The sequence below is a fragment of the Balaenoptera ricei genome, chromosome X (genome assembly GCF_028023285.1).
Source record: "Balaenoptera ricei isolate mBalRic1 chromosome X, mBalRic1.hap2, whole genome shotgun sequence".
Lineage (NCBI taxonomy): Eukaryota > Metazoa > Chordata > Mammalia > Artiodactyla > Balaenopteridae > Balaenoptera > Balaenoptera ricei.
In genome coordinates this window covers 96,406,412-96,429,699 of record NC_082660.1, presented here as the reverse complement: position 1 = coordinate 96,429,699, position 23,288 = coordinate 96,406,412, and the positions used below count along the sequence as shown (strand labels likewise).

Sequence of the window (23,288 nt, the reverse complement as noted above, 5' to 3'; positions counted from 1 at the left end):
AAAATAACAAAGAGTCCTTGTGCTCTGCTTTGCCCATAGGGCTCCAAAGTGGGGTGTTAACAGCAAAATGTGGCAACTCTAAACTGGCTTAATAACTGTGTCAAAAAGTCCATGGGGACTTCCTTGGTGGTGCAGTGGTTAAGAATCCACCTGCCTGTGGAGAAAAGGGAACCCTCCTGCACTGTTGGTGGGAATGTAAATTGATACAGCCACTATGGAAAACAGTATGGAGGTTCCTTAAGAAACTAAAAATAGAACTACCATATGACCCAGCAATCCCACTACTGGGCATATACCCTGAGAAAACCGTAATTCAAAAAGAGTCATGTACCACAATGTTCACTGCAGCTCTATTTACAATAGCCAGGACATGGAAGCAACCTAAGTGTCCATCAACAGATGAATGGATAAAGAAGATGTGGCATATATAAATACAATGGAATATTACTTAGCCATAAAAGAAACGAAATTGAGTTATTTGTAGTGAGGTGGATGGACCTAGAGTCAGTCATACAGAGTGAAGTAAGTCAGAAAGAGAAAAACAAATACCATATGCTAACACATATATATGGAATCTAAAAAAAAAAACAGTCATGAAGAACCTAGGGGCAGGATGGGAATAAAGACACAGACCTAATAGAGAATGGACCTGAGGACACGGGGAGGGGGACGGGTAAACTGTGACAAAGTGAGAGAGTGGCATGGACATATATACACTACCAAACGTAAAACCGATAGCTAGTGGGAAGCAGCCGCATAGCACAGGAAGATCAGCTCGGTGCTTTGTGACCACATAGAGGGGTGGGATAGGGAGGGTGGGAGGGAGGGAGACACAAGAGGGAAGAGATATGGGGATATATGTATATGTATAGCTGATTCACTTCGTTATAAAGCAGAAACTAACACACCATTGTAAAGCAATTATACTCCAATAAAGATGTTAAAAATAAATAAATAAATAAAAATAAAAGATCACTTGAAAAAAGAATCCACCTGCCAATGCAGGGGACGTGGGTTTGATCCCTGGTCCGGGAAGATTCCACATGCCTCAGAGCAACTAAGCCCGTGTGCCACAACTACTGAGCCTGTGCTCTAGAGCCCGCAAGCCACAACTACTGAGCCCATGCGCCACAACTACTGAGCCCACGTGCCACGACTACTGAAGCCTGCACATCTGGAGCCCGTGCTCTACAACAAGAGAAGCCACCACAGTGAGAAGCCCACGCACTGCAATGAAGAGTAGCCCCCGCTGGCCGCAACTAAAGAAAGCCCGCGCTCAGCAACGAAGACCCAATGCAGCCAAAATAAATAAATAAATTAATTAATTATTTTTAAAAAGTGCGTGTATTCTGTGCTTGGAAATAACTCCCTACAGTGTGTAGCTGAGGATCACCACAGTTAACTAGCTCCAATACAGTGAAGGATTTGTTTCTGTAGGTGACTGGGCTCCTACCACATGCTGCAAGAAGTCATTTCCTCAGGAGACAAAGTTGACAATTGTGCTGCTTCAAAGATTCTTCGTCTTGGGGCGCAAGGTAGTCTTCTGGGGTTCTGGTACTGTTCTGCTTCTTGAGCCAGGTGCTGGTTACACAGGTGTGCTTGCTTTGTGAAAATTCACTGAGCTATACGTTAATTATTTCTGTACCTATTTGGTATGTACATTATTCTTTGATGAAATTTACATATACAAAAAATTATTCACCCCTAGGCAGTATTTGTGGTACCCTATCAAGTAAACTTTGGGGAAAACCCCAACAATAGTTTACAGTTCAGTGGTCATCATGAATAAGAAAGGCCATTTTAGCCAATGAGGTGCTACTTAACCAAGCAACAAGGAAACTGGGTGCAAACCTCATTTGTAACAAAGACATCACCTATAGCAATATTATAGGAGAAGAGGAACTAAGGTACAAATGGTGATCAAACCTTTCAAAACACCAAGGCCACACACAATAGGCAATGAACATGGGTTAGACCAGATCATATTTATGGCTAGTAAGTATATTTTTATGTAAAGCTCTATGGGCATATTTTTGTTTTAAATGTTCCAATTCACACCCCTCCCCGTCGCCATTTCTGCACTTCCTTTCTGCTGGTTAATGGAAGAGAAGCTCAATTCCCACCCCTCCAGTCAATGACCACCATCTTCAGCTTACAAGAGAACCCCCTCTCTATTTTTAATTACATGGGAAAATGCTTACAATAATAAGCAGGATGCAAAACTGTATATACAGTATATAATTATAATTCTTTAAATAATATATATGCAGAGCAAAGGAAGCAAATGACAAAAAAAAACCCAAATGCTAAAATGGTTATATTTATGGCTTTTTGTGTTTTCCTTTAAATTGTCTGTATTTTCTTAATACTACATTAATATTCATGAAAAAATAACCATTATGATAAAAGTAGGATACATGGAAAAAGAGACTAGAAGGAATATTAACGGTACCATCTCTGCATTGTGGAATTATACGTAGCTTTTATTTTTAGTTTTATACTTTTCTGTATTTTCCAAGTTTTCTGCAAGACGCATGGTTAAGTTTATAATCATAAGATAACTTAGAAAATATCTTTGGTACTCTCCTCTATTTCCTCCATTTAAGCCTGAGAACAGAGACTAAATGTGGCATTCTATATGAGACAACACACATCTTCCATGGACTGGGGGAAATAGTTCTTTATGTACTTAGAAAAACAATTCACCGATCAGGCTATATTTTTGTAAGGTTTTTATGTTATGGAATTCCACATTCATCAACATGTTCACTGGAAGCACTTTAATTGGAGACATAAGTTGAATGGTGTAAATCAAAGTTTTAAAACATCAAAAAAAAATAGAACAGGGAAAGCTCAATGTAAATACTCACTGTCACTATTTCTTTGTTACCTAGGTCATTTTGCCATTAAAAACCCATAAACTGGCACATGATGGTGACCAACATAAAAATTAGGGCGTTTGCAATCTTGAAGTATTTGTACAATCTTAGTCCTCCTTATTTTCAGGCAAGAAGCACAGTACTTAGCATACAGTAGACCCTTGATAAATGTTCTATGAATTGAATTTCAATCCCCTTCTGTTACATATTTTTCTAGGGAATCATATGACCCTCTGGCATTGTTGTGTATTTAAGGCCACTCAACAAGCATTTCCAGAGCACATAAAGTATAAAGGTTCCTATGGGGAATATGACAATAATAAAACATTAAAATGATTACGATCCAGTAGGAAGGTAAAATATATAAACAAAAAACTACCAGCAAAATGGAGAAAGTATTATAAGAGATGGAGTTCTATGGGAGATAAGATAAGAGATTATTTTGTTTTTGGTGCGGGGGCTGTGGTGGGAAGAGGAAAAGAAGGAATTACGAAAAGCTTCAAAGATGAGGAGGCATCTGTGCTGGGTTTTGAAGGATGGGTAAGGTTTTGACCAACAGAGCTGGTAAGAAAAGGGTACGTAGGCAAAAGCAGAAGTACGAGCAAAGGAATGATAATGGGAAAGGGTAGAGAACATGTTTAGGGATCAAAAGGAGACAAGAAATACATAAAGCTTCACAAGTAGGTTGGGACTAGATCATTAAGAGTCTTATACGCCATGCTGAGAAACATAGTCTCAAATTTATAAGTAATGGGCTTTTGAGCAATGGCGTATGTGTGACCAGAGCTGTGTTCTGGTGGTCACGTGGAGGAAGAACCGAAGGGGAGAAGTGACTGGAGGCAGGGAGACCAATTAGGAGGCTAAGTATTTGTTCCCATGAGAAGACACAGGAACTGAAAGCAGTGTAAAAACAATTGTGAGGGAGAAGGGAACATATGTGAGAAGACTGAAAGTGATGGAAGCAACTGGACGTGGCAGATATTTACTGGAGGGAGAGTGTTGGGGGCCTGGGTATGAATGCAAGGAAGAAAAGGTATGAGGTGCATATGTTAATAAAATAACAGAAATGAAACAAAAGAGAGGCAAGAGAAGCAAGAGACTGCTTAGGAAAGAGTTTCAAAGGAGTGGTCAACAATATCAAATACAGTACTGCAGAGAGATCAAAAAGGATGCACGTGGAACAGATTCTGGAATGGTATTTTACGTTGGTAAATCATCACCACCCAATCTCTTCTCAACTTCTTTTGAGCCTATCATTCTACTAAAAAAGGTTCTTTTTGATGCCAACTTACTAGGGGGCAAAAAAAAAAAAAAACAGCCAACAACAACAAAAAACCCAACGAAGAATAAAAACTAAATGTCAAGTGGTTGAGAAGGGATAGGGTGGTAATAAATCAGTGGAAAATCCTATTCCAAAGTCCTTTGTGAATGGGAAGAAGATTGGTTACTTGAGGGAGAAGCAGTTACTTGAGAAAAGAATGATAAACATAGGTGGGCCAAAAGATCATTTTCTGGTAAAACAGTCAGTCTACTCAACTTATTCCTAAAGGGTTACAGTCAGATGTCAGGTAATATGGACCTTGAAGTACTCTAGGCTATTCATTTTCAAATTGTATACCACAAACATACAAATCACTTTTCATTTTCCAAAATACATTTAACTATCTTAACTGTAATAAAGAAAAATTATAGTAGCTTCCTAAATGTCAGGCTCTATGCTAAACACTTTATCTGTAGTATCTCATTTAATCCCTTATCAGGTAAGTTTTTTAATATGCCCATCTTACACAGGAGAAAACTGAGACTTAGAGAAGTAAAATACTGGCCTAAGATTTTAAAAATATTAAGTGGTAGAGGGAGGGGGTTTGGGATTAACATATACACACTACTATATATAAAACATGTAACCAACAAGGACCTACTGTATAGCACACGGAACTATACTCAATATTTTACAATAACCTATGAGGGAAAAGAATCTATATATGTATATATATATATAACTGAATCACTGTGCTATACACCTGAAATTAACACAACATTGTAAATCAAGTATACTTCAATAAAAAAAAGAAAACCTAAAAAAAAAAAACCTGGCAGAGGCCATCTTCTTAATACACTCTAAGAGGTCTTTCAACAATGTATACAAGCAACTGTTTTATATAGCAAACTCTATCCCAGGGAAGACCACCAAATCATTAACTTAAATGGCTTGGTTCATTCACTTTTTTACAGCCCTCAGGAATAATGCTTCTCCTGCCATCCCTCTGAATATGTTTCAAGTTCTTGTAAATGCGTCATGGATTATGAAAGTGGAAGCTTTGCACAGGTCTTTCAATAAATTCATGCCTGCACATGTTGACTCAAGGAAAATTGTGTAAGGAAGTACTGACACCACTTCAACCCGTGGGCTGTGCTCAATTAGAAAGCATGCAAGGCTCAGGCTCATCTGCTTGGCGAAAGGAGACTAGTTAGTTGTGCAATAACAAGAACATGCATAACGTGTCTCATCGTGACAACCATACATTTTAGACAGCTTTAGTGCTTACTCTGTTTTGGCTGCTTCTTATCTGATTTTCATATTTAAATAAGACATGAATAGTGATTAAACTGTGAAACCAAAATTTTCTCTGCATTTTATTCCCAGTTTCTGGATCAATTTGAATGAAAAATATCCAGAGACTGCAGGATCATCTGTTAATAAAAATCTGTCATTTAAAATTTTTTATCTGTGTGAATCAGGATTTTCTGGAAGATAATATACAGAAATAAACGGCATGAGTTGCTGCAAGCCTACAGCTACCCTTTGGGAAAATTTGGTATCCATAAAAACAGCCTGATTTTTTTAAAAAAAATAGCCTGATTTTCCTAATCGATTGCACTTAGATAGTGGAGTTTCTCTCCAATACACAAAAGTTTTAAAGCTACTGTTCTAAACCAGTTAGTTCTGTTACTTGAAACAAATGGGTCTTCATGGTCGCAGGACTGTGATAGGTGGGTGTGGATGATCAACACGAACTCCAACAAAGGACAGACAATTCAAGCATAGGCCCCTGTGAGAGGGGGTGAAGAAAGGTTTTGTAAACAAAGACCACAGCAATGGCTTTTCCACATTTGGTGGCCCTTGTAGAATTCATGGCAATATATATTGTTAATCAGCACATAAACTTCAGTCCTACCTCTTTGCCACTAAGATTCAAGAGAAATCGTTTTTGACCAGAGATTACAACAAATCCTGGGATTACTCTCAGGAATGAGCAAAGCAAACAACACAGCACTCTGCAAACAAATATTTAACAACATATGTGGATGAAATGCAAAGTGATTTTTCCCCTGTGTTGAAAAGTAGTTTCTCCAGGAGTTCAAGGAAGAAATGCAATTCCATTCCTCAAGTAACTAGCTAGTTCCTTTAGCTAGTTAGCCTAAGTGTAACATTGCTAGAGTCAGCATCTCAGATAATAATACATTTTTAAATTACATTTTTAAAGTATCAAAACACTTTTCTGAAAACTGAGACTCAGTAATGTTAAATAATCTGACCAAGGACACAAAGCTATTGTGTGGTAAATCCAGAATTTGATTCTCATTCTTGACTACGATGCGTTTGCTTTTCCTAGTACACCATACTGTCTCTCAATAAAGAATAAGTAAGATGTATGTAGAGTGCCTGGCACATAGTGGGAGCTCAACAAAATTAATTTTATTGTCCCCTAAAACTATCAGATAAATATAAGCTTATATACTTAACGGAAGTAGGATGAAAGCAGTCTAAATTGGAATTCTCTAACTAAAGAGTACTCTTCAATTCCAAATCATCTGTGCAAATGAATCTCATTGGGAGGAAGCAAAGTCAAATCCTTGCATTTAGGTAGCCAATTGAAATGTAAGGACTTTAAAATACATCAAGTCCTTATTCTTTGTTTCTATCAGCCTTTAAAAAGTAATTTCATTCTAATCAACGAATTATCAACCAAAAGAGATGCAGTTGCTCCTTTCTTTAATCAATATAAAATCTAAGAATCACAGCATTTTAGAGCTGGAAGGGAGTTCATCTAGTTCATTTTTTGTCACGATCTGCCAACCTGGCTTCCTCCTCCTGCCTCTATACTATCATTTGACCAGTGAGTAACTTGTACAAGGTTGTGAAGCTGGTAGAGGCAGAGAAGGGACTAAAAGAGCTAAAATCTCCTAAGTTCCAGTTCAGTGCTCTTTCCATTATACCACCCAGCCACTCAGTGCAAGTGCTCTCTAGGAAGGGCCAGACATACTGTTTTAGGAAAAACACAGAATCTCCAGTAGCTAAACAAGCAGATTCATCTCTCCAACAACTCTGAAAAGCTGATCCTACCACCTAACCTTTACAGAGGATGATGTGTTAAACTCTTTACCATCGTTATTTCATTTCATCCTCAAGGCAAACCTGTAGGAGTGGTTCATTCTTAGTTCTTTCCCATTTGAGGAGGGAATCCAGGCTAGACTTCAAATAAGTTGCTCAAGGTCACAGGACTAGTAAGCAATGGAGCCGGAATTTAACCAAGGTCTGACTTGAGGCCCAGCTCTCAACAACTATGATATACTGCTATTACTATTACGTGTCTCTGCCTTTTTCTCCCCCAATTTTTTTTCTTTGTCTTTTGGGGCCTAGGATCACTATGTACATATGGTATGGATACCTAATCACAAATAGGGAGAAGGTTTCTGGAAGGATAACTGAAGAGGGAGAAACAGTAATCCACCTCATCTGCACAAATTTAAGACCTACCTGGATTACATTTTCCAAAGTCTAGGCCTTTGCTAGCCTCATGCATAAACCTCTTCTTCTTTAATAACGCTAATCACCTGTTTTGCCACTCTATATCCGAAATCAGATTTTTTCAAATGCAAAGGAAAGCACTGATACCAAAAATCACTTGGGACCTGAGACCCCTGGGCAGAGAAGAACCCGACAGCTGAGCAAAGTTTCCACCAAAACTGGAATGAGGTTAGCAGGGCACAGTAACACAATCTTGTACCTGATACTAGGAAACATGCAGAGAAAACAGTGAGAGAGGAGGGAAAAAATCTGCTGCGGGCCTGAGGCTGTTAATCAGGACAAGACTGAGGAAGGGATTTCCAGGCAGGCTTCTTCCCAGTCATTTCAAAGCCAATGCCCACCACCAACCAATTAACCCAATGCAAACCACCCTCGTGAAACAGCAGGAAAAGACGACGCAAAGAGCCCAAACAGTCCTTCTCGAGTTGCCAGCCTCCTCACTCTGTTTTTACCCTTTTCCACCAGAGAGGCAAATTCTAAAGGATTTTTCCGCCCAACCCCCCGACGCAGGGTGAATCTCGGGGAAGAGAGGACCCTGCCCTCACTCGATGGGGACAGAAAGGACACTCGTTTTCCTTCGGAGCAAGGGGATAGGGGGAAGAGTACACTGAGGAAAATAAGGGAAAATGGCCTTGGCAGGGGTTTGATGGCGCGCAATTCGGTAGCCGCACTCACCCGGGTGAGACATGGGGATGACCTCATTGCGGGTCCCCGGGAAGTTAAAGATGACGGCTCCAGACGCCCCTCTCTCGTAAGCCAGATGGATCTTGTCTGCGAAGGTGCAACCCCCGCCGCGCTGGATGAGGGCCAACCAAGAGACTTGCACGCTGCTGCCCCAGTCCCCCGGGACCGTGGGCACCGTGAAATTCGTGTGCGGGTTACAGGCGTTCAGCGCCCCTGGTCCGTCGGGCGGTACCAGGACCCCAGCCACCGGCTCGAGCGGCGAATCCTGGCCGTACACGCCCTCCTCGCTCAGCTCCCACACGGTGCGGTTCACTCCGGTGTGCGGAACCCGCCAGGACACGTTGAGGTACGCGGTCCACACTGCTTCGGCTCCCCGGGAACCGGGGGCTTGCGGACTCAGAGCCAGCAGGAAGCACCAGGCCAGCAATCGGGAAAAGCCGCAGCCACCGCGGCAGGAGACCCCGGCCCCGGGCGGCGGCCCCATGGCGCGCGCGCTCTGCGGTTCCCTAGGGCCCCTGGCACGCGCCTTCCCGGCTCTCGGCGGGACCCCGGCCTTGGCCAGGTGCGCGCCAGGTGGGGAGGGGGCGGGGAGAGACTGGCACGCGCGGCGGGCTGGGTCGAAGCCGACAGGCACGTAACGTCGCTGGAGATGTTGCCGCAGATGCAGCTCTTCGGGGCTCCAGTCCTCTCCGCTACTGCCTTGGCCGCGTCGGGCTCCGGGGCTTTAGCGTGAAGCTCCGCCCAGCCGACTGGGGGTGGAGGCGGCTGGGAGGGAGGAAAGGACACTGCGGGATCCGCCTTTTAAAAGGGTAACAGGATGGGCAGGCATTAGAATAGGATCGGAGGCTGTGTGGTCAGGTGTGTCAAGTCGTTGTATGAAAAATGGACAGGCGAGGAACTATGGAATCAGCGAACAGAAACGCTCGTTGGTAGGATTCGAGTCCCTTTTGAATTGCAAGAATATATTTTTCCCTCGTAACGTTTGCCTGCGGGGCATTTCTGGCTTAAGGTGCCAGAATGCGAAAGTACTTCTAAAAAGCGCAGATCTGAAAGGTCTGACTTGCAGTCCAGAGAATTTGGGTAGGTGGGTGGTGCTTAAGCAGGCTATTTACTAATTCTCTAGGGGGGGGGGCCGGAAGAGCGCATTGCCTTTTTTTTTTTTAAACTTTTTCCTTTCCTTCTCTAAACAAGCGTCATACCTATGTATTTCCTTCTTACCCTTACCTCATACTAAATATACTGCATCAGATGCCCCTTCTAAAAGTAATCTTAGCCCTCAAAAAAGAATGACCATTTTCATACTCCTCAAAACTAAGCCTCTTTTCTTCCATTTTCCGCAAACCAGACTTACCCAAACAGATATGTCTGCGCCATTCATGACCTTAACTACATAATCTTTCTCCATCTCCCACTAACTAAAAAAGAGCCTGGCTCACCTTGACAATTCGCTCACAGCACTATTGCGTTAAGATTTCTCCTTACTTTAAGTGTACAATTTTTATCTACCCTGTCAGTTATTACATTTAGTAGGTGCTCAATAAATATGCATGGATTAAACTGAATTAATACTTCTGGTGTCTGACAGTTATGGGTAACTTTTGCCCTTGGGGAAATTACTTCTCTGTGCCACAGTTTCCTCATCATCTGTAAAATGGGGATAATAATAGTACCTACATCATAGAGTAGTCCAGATGATTAAATGAGTTCATACATGTAAAGCACTTAGAACAGTGCTTAGCAGAGTGTAAAAATTATATCTGTTAAATACTATTATTATTAAACAGATTCAGGGACCCAATACTTTTAAAATAATATTAAGGTTGTTACTCTGAGGTAATAATCAGAGAAAGTAATGTTCAGGATGTTCACTTTTAGCCATTTTTTTTCAGTTCAAATAAATATAATTTACTTTATCCAGCCCAACATTTGTTAAATTCCTAATCAATCATTCCACTCCCCTGGCCCAACATTTACTTAATCAATATTATTTGCAAAGATTAAGCATGGGACAATCCTGCACGTGATGCTCTTATGGCTTGAGAGAAACCTAGAGGAAAATTAACACCATAACCAAAGAGCACCTAGAATCCAAATAAATGGGCAATTTTGTGAAACATGAATCGTAGGTGTTGCAAGGGACTTTAGAGGTCAAGGGAGGTGTATGGGACCAATAGCATGGCACCCCCAACTACTGATGATGTTAATCTCTTAGATAAAAATTACCTAGGGGAAAATAAAAGGGTAGCATCTGTCATCTAAAGAAATGGTACGGGACTTCCCTGGTGGCGCAGTGGTTAAGAATCCGCCTGCCAATGCAGGGGACACGGGTTCGAGTCCTGGTCTGGGAAGATCCCACATGCCGCAGAGCAACTAAGCCCATGCGCCACAACTACTGAGCCTGTGCTCTAGAGCCCGCAAGCCACAACTACTGAGCCCACATGCCACAACTACTGAAGCCCACGTGCCTAGAGCCCGTGCTCCGCAACAAGAGAAGCCACCACAATGAGAAGCCCGTGCACTGCAACGAAGAGTAGCCCCTGCTCGCTGCAACTAGAGAAAGCCCGCACGCAGCAACGAAGACCCAACATAGCCAAAAATAAATAAATTTATATATAAAAAAGAAATGGTACAGTTCCAGAAATTGTCTGAAATTGCTGGTGAAGAACACTCAATATTCAATCAATATTACCTGCATGATTAGGACTTCCCTGGCAGTCCAGTGGTTAAGACTCCACACTTCCAGTGCAGGGGGTGTGGGTTTGATCCTTGGTCGGGGAACTAAGATCCCACATGCCGCGCAGTGCGGCAGAAAATATATACATATAAAACCTGCATGACAATCAAGTATGTTGTACTTTGAAGAAACAATGTGTTTAAAAGAAAAGAGATCTTTTATAAGGTATTTACAAAAATGAAGTTTGGAGAGACATTTGTTAATATTCATTCTTTCTTAAATATTTATTGCAATCTACTATATGCCAACCATGGGCTAAGCATTGGGTTAAAACAAAATAAGACATTAACTCTGCTCTCAAAAAGCTCATAAGTTACCTTTGATGAGACAAACAAGCTGATAATTGTAATATATATAGAGAGAGAGTGCTGATGTATATAGTGTAAGAGCTACACTAGAGGTATGCATAGGGCAGTAGTGGGTGTTAGAGAAGAGGAACTAACCCAGACTGGGAAGTAAGAAAAAGCTTCCCAGAGGAGGTTACACCTGTGCTGACTTTGAGAGTGTTAACCTTTCTAGACAGAGAACAATACAAGAAAAGGCACTGAGGCATGAAACTGAAAATGTTGAGAAACAACAAGTACTACAGGCTCTATAAACACCAAGTGTTTGGAACCCAGAGTACAAGAGATAAAGTTATAGAGGGACAAAGGGGTCAGTTCTTGAGAGTCCTTTGGGTAAAGCTAAGGAGTTTGGACTTGATCCAAAAGCAAGGAGTAATATAATCAGGGTTTAAGCAGGGAGTACTAAAATCAGATCTGAATTTTAGTGATCATTATGCTTCTCTGTGAATAAAAATTGGAGGAGACAAGAGTAGAAGCAGGGATCCCAGATAGAGGATTGTTGGCAGTGCTCCAGGTGAGAAATGAAGGTGGCTTGGACTAAATTGGTAGTGGAGATAAACAGAAATGGACAGATTGGTAATGTATTTTGGATATAGAATCAACAGGACTTGTTTGGAGGATGAATGAGAGGGAAGAGTTAGGGATTGCTCTGAGGCTTTTGGCTTGGAAGACTGAATGGCATTTAATTAGGAGGAGGGTTTTAAATGTGTAGAGTGGGTAGGAGGAGAAATGAGTTCAGTTTAGACAAGTTGAATTCAAGGTACCCATGATGTAACTAGGTAGAACTGTCCGGCAGGCAGTTGGATTTTCTGATTACTGAACACCTACTAAGCGCAAGACACTTGAGAGGTGCAGGTATACAGAGACAAATGAAACAGTCCCTGCCCTCAAGGAGTTCATAGTTTAGTAGGAAAGTCAAAGAGGCAAACACACAATAACAGTATAGTATAATACATGTTATCACTGAGAAGAGTATAGGGTGCTATGGCAACATGGGCGTGGCTCTCTTTATGAACAAATAGAGCTAATCAAGAAAAAAGAAAGTAAGGATATTCAGGCATAGGCAATAGGCAATACATGAGAACACCAGCAAACATTCAGGGAACTAACATTCAATAGTTAGGCATGTCTGGGTGAGCAAAGGGGGAGCCAAGGGGAGTGAAGCAGGTCAAGTGGGTTATGCCAGAACATGAAGAGTTTAGAAACCTATGTTAAAGAGTGTGGGCTCAATGCACATGTGCACACACAGATACATAAAGTAAATATGGCAAAATGATAACAATTGTTGAATCTAGGTGGTGGGTATATAGGTGCTCGCTGTAATATTTTTCAACTTTTCTCTATATTTTAAACTTTTTGTAATGATGAGTTTAGATTGTGAATTTATATTGAAATCAGTGGATCAAACAAATGATATTATCAGACCTAGGCTTACATAGATCATCTGGATTGTATGAGGGCAAGACAGGAGGCAGAGAGACTGATACGGAGGCTAACACCCTCAGCACTATTCTGGAGGTCTAGACCAGTAGTGGAGATGAAGGTATCAGACTATCATAGCTTGATGACATGAACCATTAAAATCATCCTATGAACTCCCCTTGCTATGAGTCCCTCCTCACCAAGCAACCTTCTTTTCATCATTTAGCTCCTCCTGTAAATATGCCTACAGGGAGGTAATTCTCTGATCAGCAAACACTAGTATCTGTTCCACTGGAAGTTATACTTCTCATTATAAATTAATCAGTTGGCATTCTGGCTTATATACTGGTCTCGTGAATTTGGTTAATTGTGAGTCAGTCCCCAGGAGCCCAGGCTCTGCTTATACTACCAATCAAATTTCAAAGCTTACAAAGCTAAGAACCAGACTGTAGATCATGACTGCATCAGAGTGCACCTACTTTATGGAGCCTTGTCTGGGTAACTCTCTGGCTTTCCCTAACCATATCCCTCTGTCTCACTGCGATTTCTCTTCAAACTGCAACAGAGCCTTGCTACTAAGGACGAGATCTGTTGATCGGAAGCATCAGCATTGTCAGCAAGCTCATGAGAAGTGAAGAATCTCAGGTCCCACCCAGACTTGCTGAATCAGAACCTGCATTTAAACAAGATTCCCAGGTGATTTGTATGCAAATATAAGTTTGAGAAGCCCTGAGTATCCTGAGGGTAGCCAGCACTCAGCCTCTGCTTGAACACTCCCAGTGTCAGAGCTTACTACCTCACAAAGCATCGCATCCTGAGTAGTACTGCGCTTTTCTTATTGGAAGGTTCATGGAAATGCAGTGTGATTTTGCTTCAGTCTTCCCTCTTCCTCCCGCCCAACTCTTCCAACCCCAGGTCCCCAGAGTTTCCATGCTATTCCCCGGCTGTAATATCACCACTCCACCAGGGCCTTTGCTTTGAGCAGTTTCCTGGTACCAGACTTCACCTTATTCCTGACCCTCAAACCAAATTTACCAGTCCTAAATGTATTCCTTCGGGGCCCTGCTGTCCCTAAGGCTAATAACAGCTATTGTTCATTGAGCATTTACTATGTTCTTTACATGCATTATCTCATTAAATTCTCACAACCGTCCATTATTATCCCCATTTTCAGAAGAGGAAACTGGCTCAGAGAGAATTAGCAACCCCCTAAGCTCATATAGCTAGTAACAGAATCAGGATTCCAATGCACTTCTGACTCTGAGTATTAATAGCCGATAATGACTCAGTATCTTCCCTCTAGAGAGTGGTATTTGCATTCTAACATTGCCTTATACCCAAGAAGGAAAGTTCATGTGAAATGTTTCTTGCATGCATTTCAGGCACTGTGACCAGTGACAGAGATATATTTGGGCCAGGAGGCTTTTTGAATTTCTCAAATCGTACCACAAAGGCTAGCCTTGCCAAATATTTATATCAGCAACACTGAACTGAAAGCTGCCCTAAGCAGTGCACTATCTAATGATGAACTGGTAAACAGAGCAGCATCCTGCAGAAGCAACAGCAGGGTAGCACCATGGCCGATTAAGTTTCCGATCATACTGAGTTTCTGCAGTGGTGCAGAGATGGGCCATAGTGTTCAGCCTTTAATATGTCTGCAGGAAATGAGACACCACATCTGGCTTCTTACCATTAAATAAATGGTAAATCACCATCTGAGACATCTAGTGTCCTGGCATCAAAGCAATGATGTGGCCACACAGCTGGACAATATAGGTGTAGAGAATGAATGGCAACAAATTTCCACTCGAGGCAGTTGCCCCTTGGATAGCAAGAAGAAGATGATGGTGGTGTGGAGAGAGAGAGCAGCCAAACAAAACAGAACAAAAAGCCCCAAATGTGATACTGCAGCATACTTTCAAATACTATACTGTTACTTGCAAATGCAGGTAAACCTCAGTCAGCTCAAGTGGGTATACAACCATTAGAAAATGGGATTTTTTTAAACAAAGATTTCATGCACTCGAAGAAAAGACAGAATTTCAGAGAGGGGCTTTACAACAGTAGGTGTGCTATATCTGAAACTAAGAACAGTCTTATACCTGTAACAGAAATAGCTACCATTGAGAACCTGCTAGGGGCCAGATACTTTACACCCATGAGATAAGTATTATATGCTACATCTTACAGAAGAAGCAACGTGCGCTCAGGTTAAGTAACTTGCTGAGGGCACCCATTAGGGAATAACCTAATGATTGGATTAGAATTTGACCCGACATCTTAGTACAAAACTACACTCTTCTCCTTATGCAACATTCCACTCCTTATAACACTACCTTCCAAAGCAGAGGTAGGAAGGAAACATATTTATTGAGAACTTACTATGTGCCAGACACTGTACATGTATTAATTATATCATTTAATTCTTACAACAAGTAATAAAAGCCCATTATTTTCAGATGAGGAAAATGAGGCTCAGAAAGGTGAAGTATGTTGCCAAAGGTCACACAGCTAGTAAGTGGCAGAGTTGGAATTCACATGGGAGTATATCTGACTCCAAATTCTATACCATTTTCACTCTGCTGTACTACCTCTCCACATACGTAGTGAGGATATTATTACAAGGTGGAAAGATTCGGTGTTTTTCAACCAGATATGGTAACACATTTAACCTACTAAGAACCCCTCACCAGGGCGCCCTGATTTCTTGCTGAGCAGCCCTGGAAGTCCTAGATAACAGAGATTATGAAAGTACATTTTGTCAAGTGCTTCATCATCATTTATAAATGTCTACATCTTCAGTTGTACACACTCGCTCCCATGCATGTGTGGAGTGGAATGCCTGAACATGTGTTATGTGTGGAAAGGGTGTTTTCTGTCCACTGATGAAAACTGGTACAGAAAGGAATTGTACTGATAAGGATAATGCAGAAAATTTAAGCTGTGTCAAGTTGATTGCTATTGAGGGATCAGATTAGCTATCAGTGAGTTTGGGGAGATGATTGAGGGGATCTCAGATTGCTAAAAAGGGATAAGAGTGGGGAAGGGCCCAAGGCATGGGAGGGCAGCAATGGCTCCAGGGGAAAGTTGGGCAGGGGAGGTGCTTGGAGGGAAAGATGGACATGAGTGATTTTTACCCTCGCCTGCAGTATCAGGACAACCTACTTGGGAAATTAATCTGTTCTCATGCAGTCTCCTCTCTCCTTTTTTTTTTTTTTAGGTTTCTAGTAAGATGAAGACTTCCAAAGAATTAAATCTGTGTCCACAAGAGATTTATGTATATTAAAAGAAAGAAAAACAATTGCTTGGGGAAAATGGGAAAAAAAAGTTTTTAATGAATTGTGCCCTACAGATATGGCCACGTATTTGAGGTTTACTTCCAATCCGTTTGTGCTATTCAGTAGACTAGATCCACAGAACTCCCTCATTCCAGTCTCTGTTGTTATTTTTAACTTTTCCATTGACTGGTTATGTGACACCGAGGAAGTTTCTCTTTCTTCTCTCTCAGCTACAAAATAGGGATAATAATAATGAAAAATTGTGCAGATATATTTTGAACCACTTAGTGTTCCTTCAGATTAAAGCCTACCAAATCAGCTAGTGTAGCTAAAATAAATATCTATGATTTTGCCACTGCCTAGGACAAATGACAGAATCGCTGTAGAAGGGAGTGGGCCTCGCAGGCATGGATAAGATCAGTTTACTAAATTAGGGAGGGGTTAAGTTCTTTAAAATGCACGTGGGCAGTAAGCTTTTTTTTTTTTAGCCTACAGACAGAATGGGATTCCTTTCTAATAGGAGCCTAATTTGATAATTCCTAGTAAAGCTGGGGCTTCTGAAAAGCAGTTTAAGAATAAACATAGTGGGCTTCCTTGGTGGCGCAGTGGTTAAGAATCCATCTGCCAATGCAGGGGACACGGGTTCGAGCCCTGGTCCAGGAAGATCCCACATACCGCAGAGCAACTAAGCTCCTGCGCCACAACTACTGAGCCCACGTGCCACAACTACTGAAGTCCGCACGCCTAGAGCCCGCGCTCTGCAACAAGAGAAGCCACAGCAATGAGAAGCCCACGCACTGCAACAAAGAGTAGCCCTCGCTTGCCGCAGCTAGAGAAAGCCCACGCGCAGCAACGAAGACCCAACGCAGCCAAAATTAAATAAATTTAATTTAAAAAGAATAAACATAGTTATATTGTAGCACATAATCACAATCACCTACTGAGGCCAAGGTATACTCTTTTTTTTTTTTAAGAGTAGAAACTTTATTTTATTTATTATTTTTTAAAATTTTATTTATTTTTTGGCTGTGTTGGGTCTTTGTTGCTGCGCGTAGGCTTTCTCTAGTTATGGCGAGCGAGGGCTACTCTTCATTGCGGTGCGTGGGCTTCTCATTGCAGTGGCTTCTCTTGTTGCGGAGCACAGGCTCCAGGCGGGGGGGCTTCAGTAGTTGCGGCATGTGGGCTCAGTAGTTGTGGCTCACGGGCTCTAGAGAGCAGGCTCAGTAGCTGTGGCACACAGGCTTAGTTGCTCTGAGGCATGTGGGATCTTCCCAGACCAGGGATCAAACCTGTGTCCCCTACATTGGCAGGCGGATTCCTAACCACTGTGCCACTCGAGAAGTCCCAAGATTTACTCTTTAGAAGCTAAAGTCAGCCTGAGTGTGGGCAAAGGCAGCCTTTGTATTCCAAGGGGCAAAGTCAAAAATTCACAGCTGCCAACTATATGCATTAGGATTAGTTGCTGCTGGCCAGGGCTCAAAATCGATCAAAAACTTGGAGTAAACAAGTATCTGGCAATAAGTGACCAGGTACTAGCACACAGTTGAGACAACTGAAATTAGCTGGCCTCCCACTCATGATTCACATAGTAATTAAGTTCTGTCACACCAGAATTAGATGTGTCATGGTTATGTTGGTCGCAGGAAACGGGCAAGAGACAAGCAGGCCTTCAACAATAGGGTATTTTATGGGCTTCCCTGGTGGCGCAGTGGTGAAGAATCCGTCTGCCAATGCAGGGGACACGGGTTTGAGCCCCGGTCCGGGAAGATCCCACATGTCGCGGAGCAACTAAGCCCGCGCGCCGCAGCTACTGAGCCTGCGCTCTAGAGCCCACGAGCCACAACTACTGAAGCCCGCATGCCTAGAGCCCGTGCTCCGGAACAACAGAAGCCACCGCAATGAGAGGCCTGCGCACCACAAGGAAGAGTAGCCCCCGCTCTCCTCAACTAGAGGAAGCCCACACGCAGCAATGAAGACCCAATGCAGCCAAAAATAAAAATAAATAAAATAAATAAATTTTAAAAAGCAAAAAGCAAACAAAAAAACCCAAAAGGGTATTTTATGGTTACAAAAATTACTTTGGTTTGACTTCACCACAAATCATGCAGTATAAAGTATGGGAACTTTAATGAGGAAAAACACTAATGGAATCATCAAAAGGAAAAAATGTCCAGATCCATTGAACCACAGCACACTCAGGAATCCATAAAATCACTTCTCCCTTAGCTGCCAAACTTCCAATTAGCGGAGGGTGGGTATACTCTTTTCTAAGTTGTCTCTATGTAACTTTGTGTGCAGATAGGATCAGTATACTTCAGGTCCTTCCCAGCAAACTAGTTTGGACACAGAAGTCAACAACTGCTTTATATTCTAGATGCTGTCAGCTCTGGAGCCACAGAAAGCCTTTTAGCAGAGGCAATGAAGTGGCTCAGCAATGTTTGCTTTTTGTGGGGGGGGGGGGAAAGAGAGAGGGAGCAGACATTGAAAGCCTGAAGCTCCTGTTTGTTTGAAGAAGAGGTTCGTCAACTTTACCTTCAATAATCCCACCAGTTCATTAAATGTCTTCGTTTTGCTGAGGCGGTTGATGGTTGAGGTATTTAGAGACCCGATGAGAGCATGTGTTTGGGCCTTACAAGGTGTTTAGGGCTCAACACCCTGCTGGTTTTAGGACCTTCTGTTTGTTTGGATTCAAGGCAGGATGAAAACTTTTCGCACATTCCAAGAACCAGGCTGTCTTACATCGGTGCCTTCAGTTATGCCCCTCATAAGGCATTTTCAGCAGAGGTTTCCAAGTTCCGAGACAGATAGAACAGTCAATTGCTTAAGGGTAGTATACTGGAACAAAGTAGATTTATAACGCCTGCTCTTATCCAGCCTTTTTTTTAAACAGAATCTTAGCCCTGTCACTGCAAGTTGTGTTATGTAGCAGTGAACAAGCAAAGAAGAAACAGACTTTCTGGGAAAAAAATGTGCTAGACTATCCCACCTGATAACTGCAGTCAGTATTTGAATTTAGGCAAAAAAATTTTTTTTACTAACCTCGACCCTCTGGGCCGTCTGACATACAAAATGATAAGCAATAAGCATCACTGGGCATACAGGACTTATAATTTTCTCTTTTGGAGTTTCGGTGATTTAAAAGAAAATTCACACATTCTCTAATTTATTCATTAGAATAATAAACATTTTTTAGAGCTTCTAATATCTACAAAGTCTTATGATAGTTGCAACAAGGTCCCTCCATTTAGTATCTTAGTCTACTGGGGGTAAATTGTACCAAGGAAAATTTTGTGAGCCCTCTCTTTGTTTTTGCCTATGTGAATCTAGATTATAAGCAATACAAGCTTTAGTTGAAAGCCTAGTCTAATCTCAATTGCCTACTAATGGGGAAGAGAAGTGATATTAATTTTCTCTCAGATTATTGCAAATAGCCTTCTAATTGATTTCCCTGCTTTTAGTCTCTCCCTCACTCCAAGTCATCCTTCATATTACTGCCATTTATACTTTCGAAAACATAGCTATGATTATGTCATTTCTCACTGTATATTGAACAGAATAGAGATTTCTAAGCTTGGATGGCTAGGATCTCAACAATCTAGGTCCATCTGACCACTGTCTCCTTTATACCTCCACTGTGTCTGACATATATGTGTATTATATATAGTATCTTCCATGCTATGCTGCATTTATTTACTTACATATCTCCTCCATCAGAGACTGAGTTCCTTGAGAGGAGGGACCATGTATTTTTCTTCTTTGTAGCCCCTGCTCTTAGCCTGGCACATTAGAGTACATTTGAAAAACAGTAAGTGGACGGCAAGAACTGGAGGGCAGGCTGGTTAGTTTGCTGGCTAGCTGGTATGAATTTTTTTCTACTGTGCTTGTTAAGGTATAATTTACATACAATAAACTTCTATTTTTAGTGTACAGTTCCATAAATTTTGACAAATATTCAAAGTGTAGTCATGTAGCCACTACCACAATCAAGATATAGAATAGTTTCATCACCCCCAAAATTCCACACACTATGCCTTTATAGTCAAAGCCCCCCACCTCCTTAACCCTTGGCAACCCTTCATCTGTTTTCTGTCCCTATGGTTTTGCCTTTTCTAGAATGTCATATAAATGGAATCACTCAGTATGTAGTTTTTTTGTGTCTGACTTCTTTCACTTAGTAAAATGCATTTGAGATTCATCTATGTTATTGCAATGGCAGGGCATTTAAACAAAAGAGTGGTCAGAGAGATGGGTGCTGGGAAGGGGTACAAAGTCCTGTGTGAGTATAGAGGCGGGAATGTTTGCTTTTGACTTAAGAAATTAGGGGAGATTTCATGGAGAAAGCAACGTCTGTCTGAGCAGGGCCTTGAGGGATAGGTGGGATTTTTATAGGTACCAATGGTGAGAGAAGATATTTCAGTAAAGGATATAGCAGAAACAAAAGCTCAGAGTCAGGAAAGAGCAGAGGGGATTTAGGAAACATTATTTCAGTTTGTTGAGAGCACAAGAGGAGGAGTAGCAGGAGATAGGGCAGAAAAGGTAGGTTAGGGTTTTGTTGACCTTGAAAAGGTATTTAGGAATTTGGTCTTGATTTATTAGGCAGTGGATAGTCATTGCAGGTTTTTGATTCAAGCTCTTCTTGGAGGAGAGTAATAGTTCTGCCTGCAGGTAATTCTGTTACCCTGCCTGCGCTGAAGTAGATGGCTCTCTATCTGGGTGAGTATACAACTATGACCCGTAAAACAAGGCCACAAATGATATTTAAATATATCAAAAGCATACCAAGGATATAAAATATCTGCACTACTGGTACTCGCTAGAAAACGTGTTCATGAAATGACAGAATCTAATACTTACCAAAAGCTCTCTTATCTCTTCATTCATTTGTACTCTCTCAATTCTCTCTACAATCAAGTTATCAAAAAGCCAAGCATTGTTCCTGGATTCTATTTTCCAGATTCTCCACAGAAACACCTTCACTGGGTTAAGTAAGAATTAATGTTATGGTTCTGTCCTAGCAGATAGCCAATAAAAAAATCCTGGTTGAACAGCATTTCTTTCTTTTGTAAAACTTTGTTATCCACTGATATTACTCAAATTCCTATGTGAAAAGAACCCATTCCTATTTGGGATGCTTTTTTTTTCTGGGACAAGGACAGACAGTTCACCAAAGAGAATAGTATACACATGGTAGATAAGCACATGAAAAGATGTTCAACATTATTAGCCATTAGGGAAATGTTAATTAAAACCACAATATGATATCACTGCACACCTATCAGAATGGCTAAAAAAAAAAAAGTGATCACACCAAATGATGGTGACAATGTGGAGAAACTGGATCACACACACATACACTGCTGGTGAGAAATGTAAAATGGTATAGCCAATTTGGAAAACAGTCTGTCAGTTTCTTATAAAACTAAACACGTAACTACCATATGACTCAGCAATATCAGTCATGGACCTCTATCTTAGATAAATGAAAAATTATATTCACTAAAACATATATATATATATGAATGTTTATAGCAGCTTCATTCACAATTGCCAAAAACTGGAAACAGCCCAAATGTTCTTCAGTAGGTGAATGGTTAACAAATTGTGATACATCCATACCATGGAATATTACTCAGCAGTGAAAAGGAATGAACTATGAATATATGCAACGATCTGGATGAATCTCCAGAGAATTTTACTGAGTGAAAAAAGCTAATCCCCCAAAATTACATACAGTATGATCCCATTTATATAACATTTTTGAGATGAAAAACTGTAGTAATGAAGAACAGATTAGTGGTTGCCCAGAGTCAGGGAGAGGGTATGGGGTGGAGTTGTGTGTCACTATAAAAGGCCCACATGAGGGAACAATGTGGTGATGGAACTGTTCTGAATCTTGACTGTGGTGGTGATCACATGAACCTAAACATGTAATAAAATTGCATAACGACTCCCCTGGTGGTGCAGTGGTTAAGAATCCACCTGCCAGGGCTTCCCTGGTGGCGCAGTGGTTGAGAATCTGCCTGCCAATGCAGGGGACACGGGTTCAAGCCCTGGTCTGGGAGGATCCCGCATGGCGCGGAGCAACTAGGCCCGTGAGCCACAACTACTGAGCCTGCGCGTCTGGAGCCTGTGCTCTGCAACAAGAGAGGACGCGATAGTGAGAGGCCCACGCACCGCGATGAAGAGTGGCCCCCGCTCGCCGCAACTAGAGAAAGCCCGCGTGCAGCAACGAAGACCCAACACAGCCAGAAATAAATAAATAAATAAATAAATAAATAAATAAATAAATAAATAAATAAATAAAAAAGAATCCACCTGCCAATGCAGGGGACACAGGTTCGAGCCCTGGCCCAGGAAGATCCCACATGCCACAGAGCAACTAAGCCCATACGCCACAACTACTGAGCCTGCACTCTAGAGCCCTCAAGCCACAACTACTGAAGCCCATGCGCCTAGAGCCCGTGCTCCACAACAAGAGAAGCCACTGCAATGAGAAGCCCATGCACCGCAAACAAGAGTTGCCCCCGCTCGCCGCAACTAGAGGAAGCCCACGCACAGCCACGAAGACCCAACGCAGCCAAAAATAAAAAATAAGCAAATAAATAAGCAAATAAAAAAGAATACTTCAGCTGCATAAAGACCTTGTATGACCTATCTGTGATTTCCGAGGACCCCAGCCTAAGAACCCCCTCTTTAGATGGATTCTATTTTATCCATAAATGTCTTATTTTTTGTATTGGATTTAACCAAGGGACTAATTGAAATCCCCTTGAATTACGTAGGCTACAGAAACTAAATTTTTAACCATTTCAATTATTAAATATAATGATGGAAGAAGACAGGGCTGGCACTTGCAAATAGGAAGAATTGTTTCAAGTGCATAAAGTAATTTTGGAAGAGAACATAGATACAGATGAATAGATATTAGGACATATTCAAGAGTCAGGCTTACCTACATAATACCAAAACAATTGTTTAAAAGTGGAACATTCAGTTGCCTTGTTCAACTAGTGTCTTTTATTTATTTTGGTATCATGTAAACATATATGATGCTAACTGTGGCAAAGGGTTATTAAAATAGAAAGGGGGGAAGAGCAAGAGTTTAAATGCTGTGATGGGAAAATAAACAGCTGA

The 23,288-nt window shown here is 41.5% G+C and overlaps 1 protein-coding gene across 2 annotated transcripts in view; it reads right to left on the bottom strand.

Annotated features, from left to right (window-relative positions):
* The window catches only part of RNF128 (ring finger protein 128), a 101,820-nt gene that overhangs the window by 52,584 nt on the left and 25,948 nt on the right, over nucleotides 1–23,288 (bottom strand). Inside the window, exon 1 of one of the 2 annotated variants that reach the window (XM_059910061.1) lies at nucleotides 8,368–9,099. The exons of the other annotated variant lie outside the window; for it this stretch is intronic. Within the exon in view, the coding sequence (XP_059766044.1) occupies nucleotides 8,368–8,860 (493 nt within the window). The 5' untranslated portion in view covers nucleotides 8,861–9,099. Of the gene's footprint in view, nucleotides 1–8,367; nucleotides 9,100–23,288 lie in introns of those variants that run through there. 2 annotated transcript variants of the gene reach the window in all.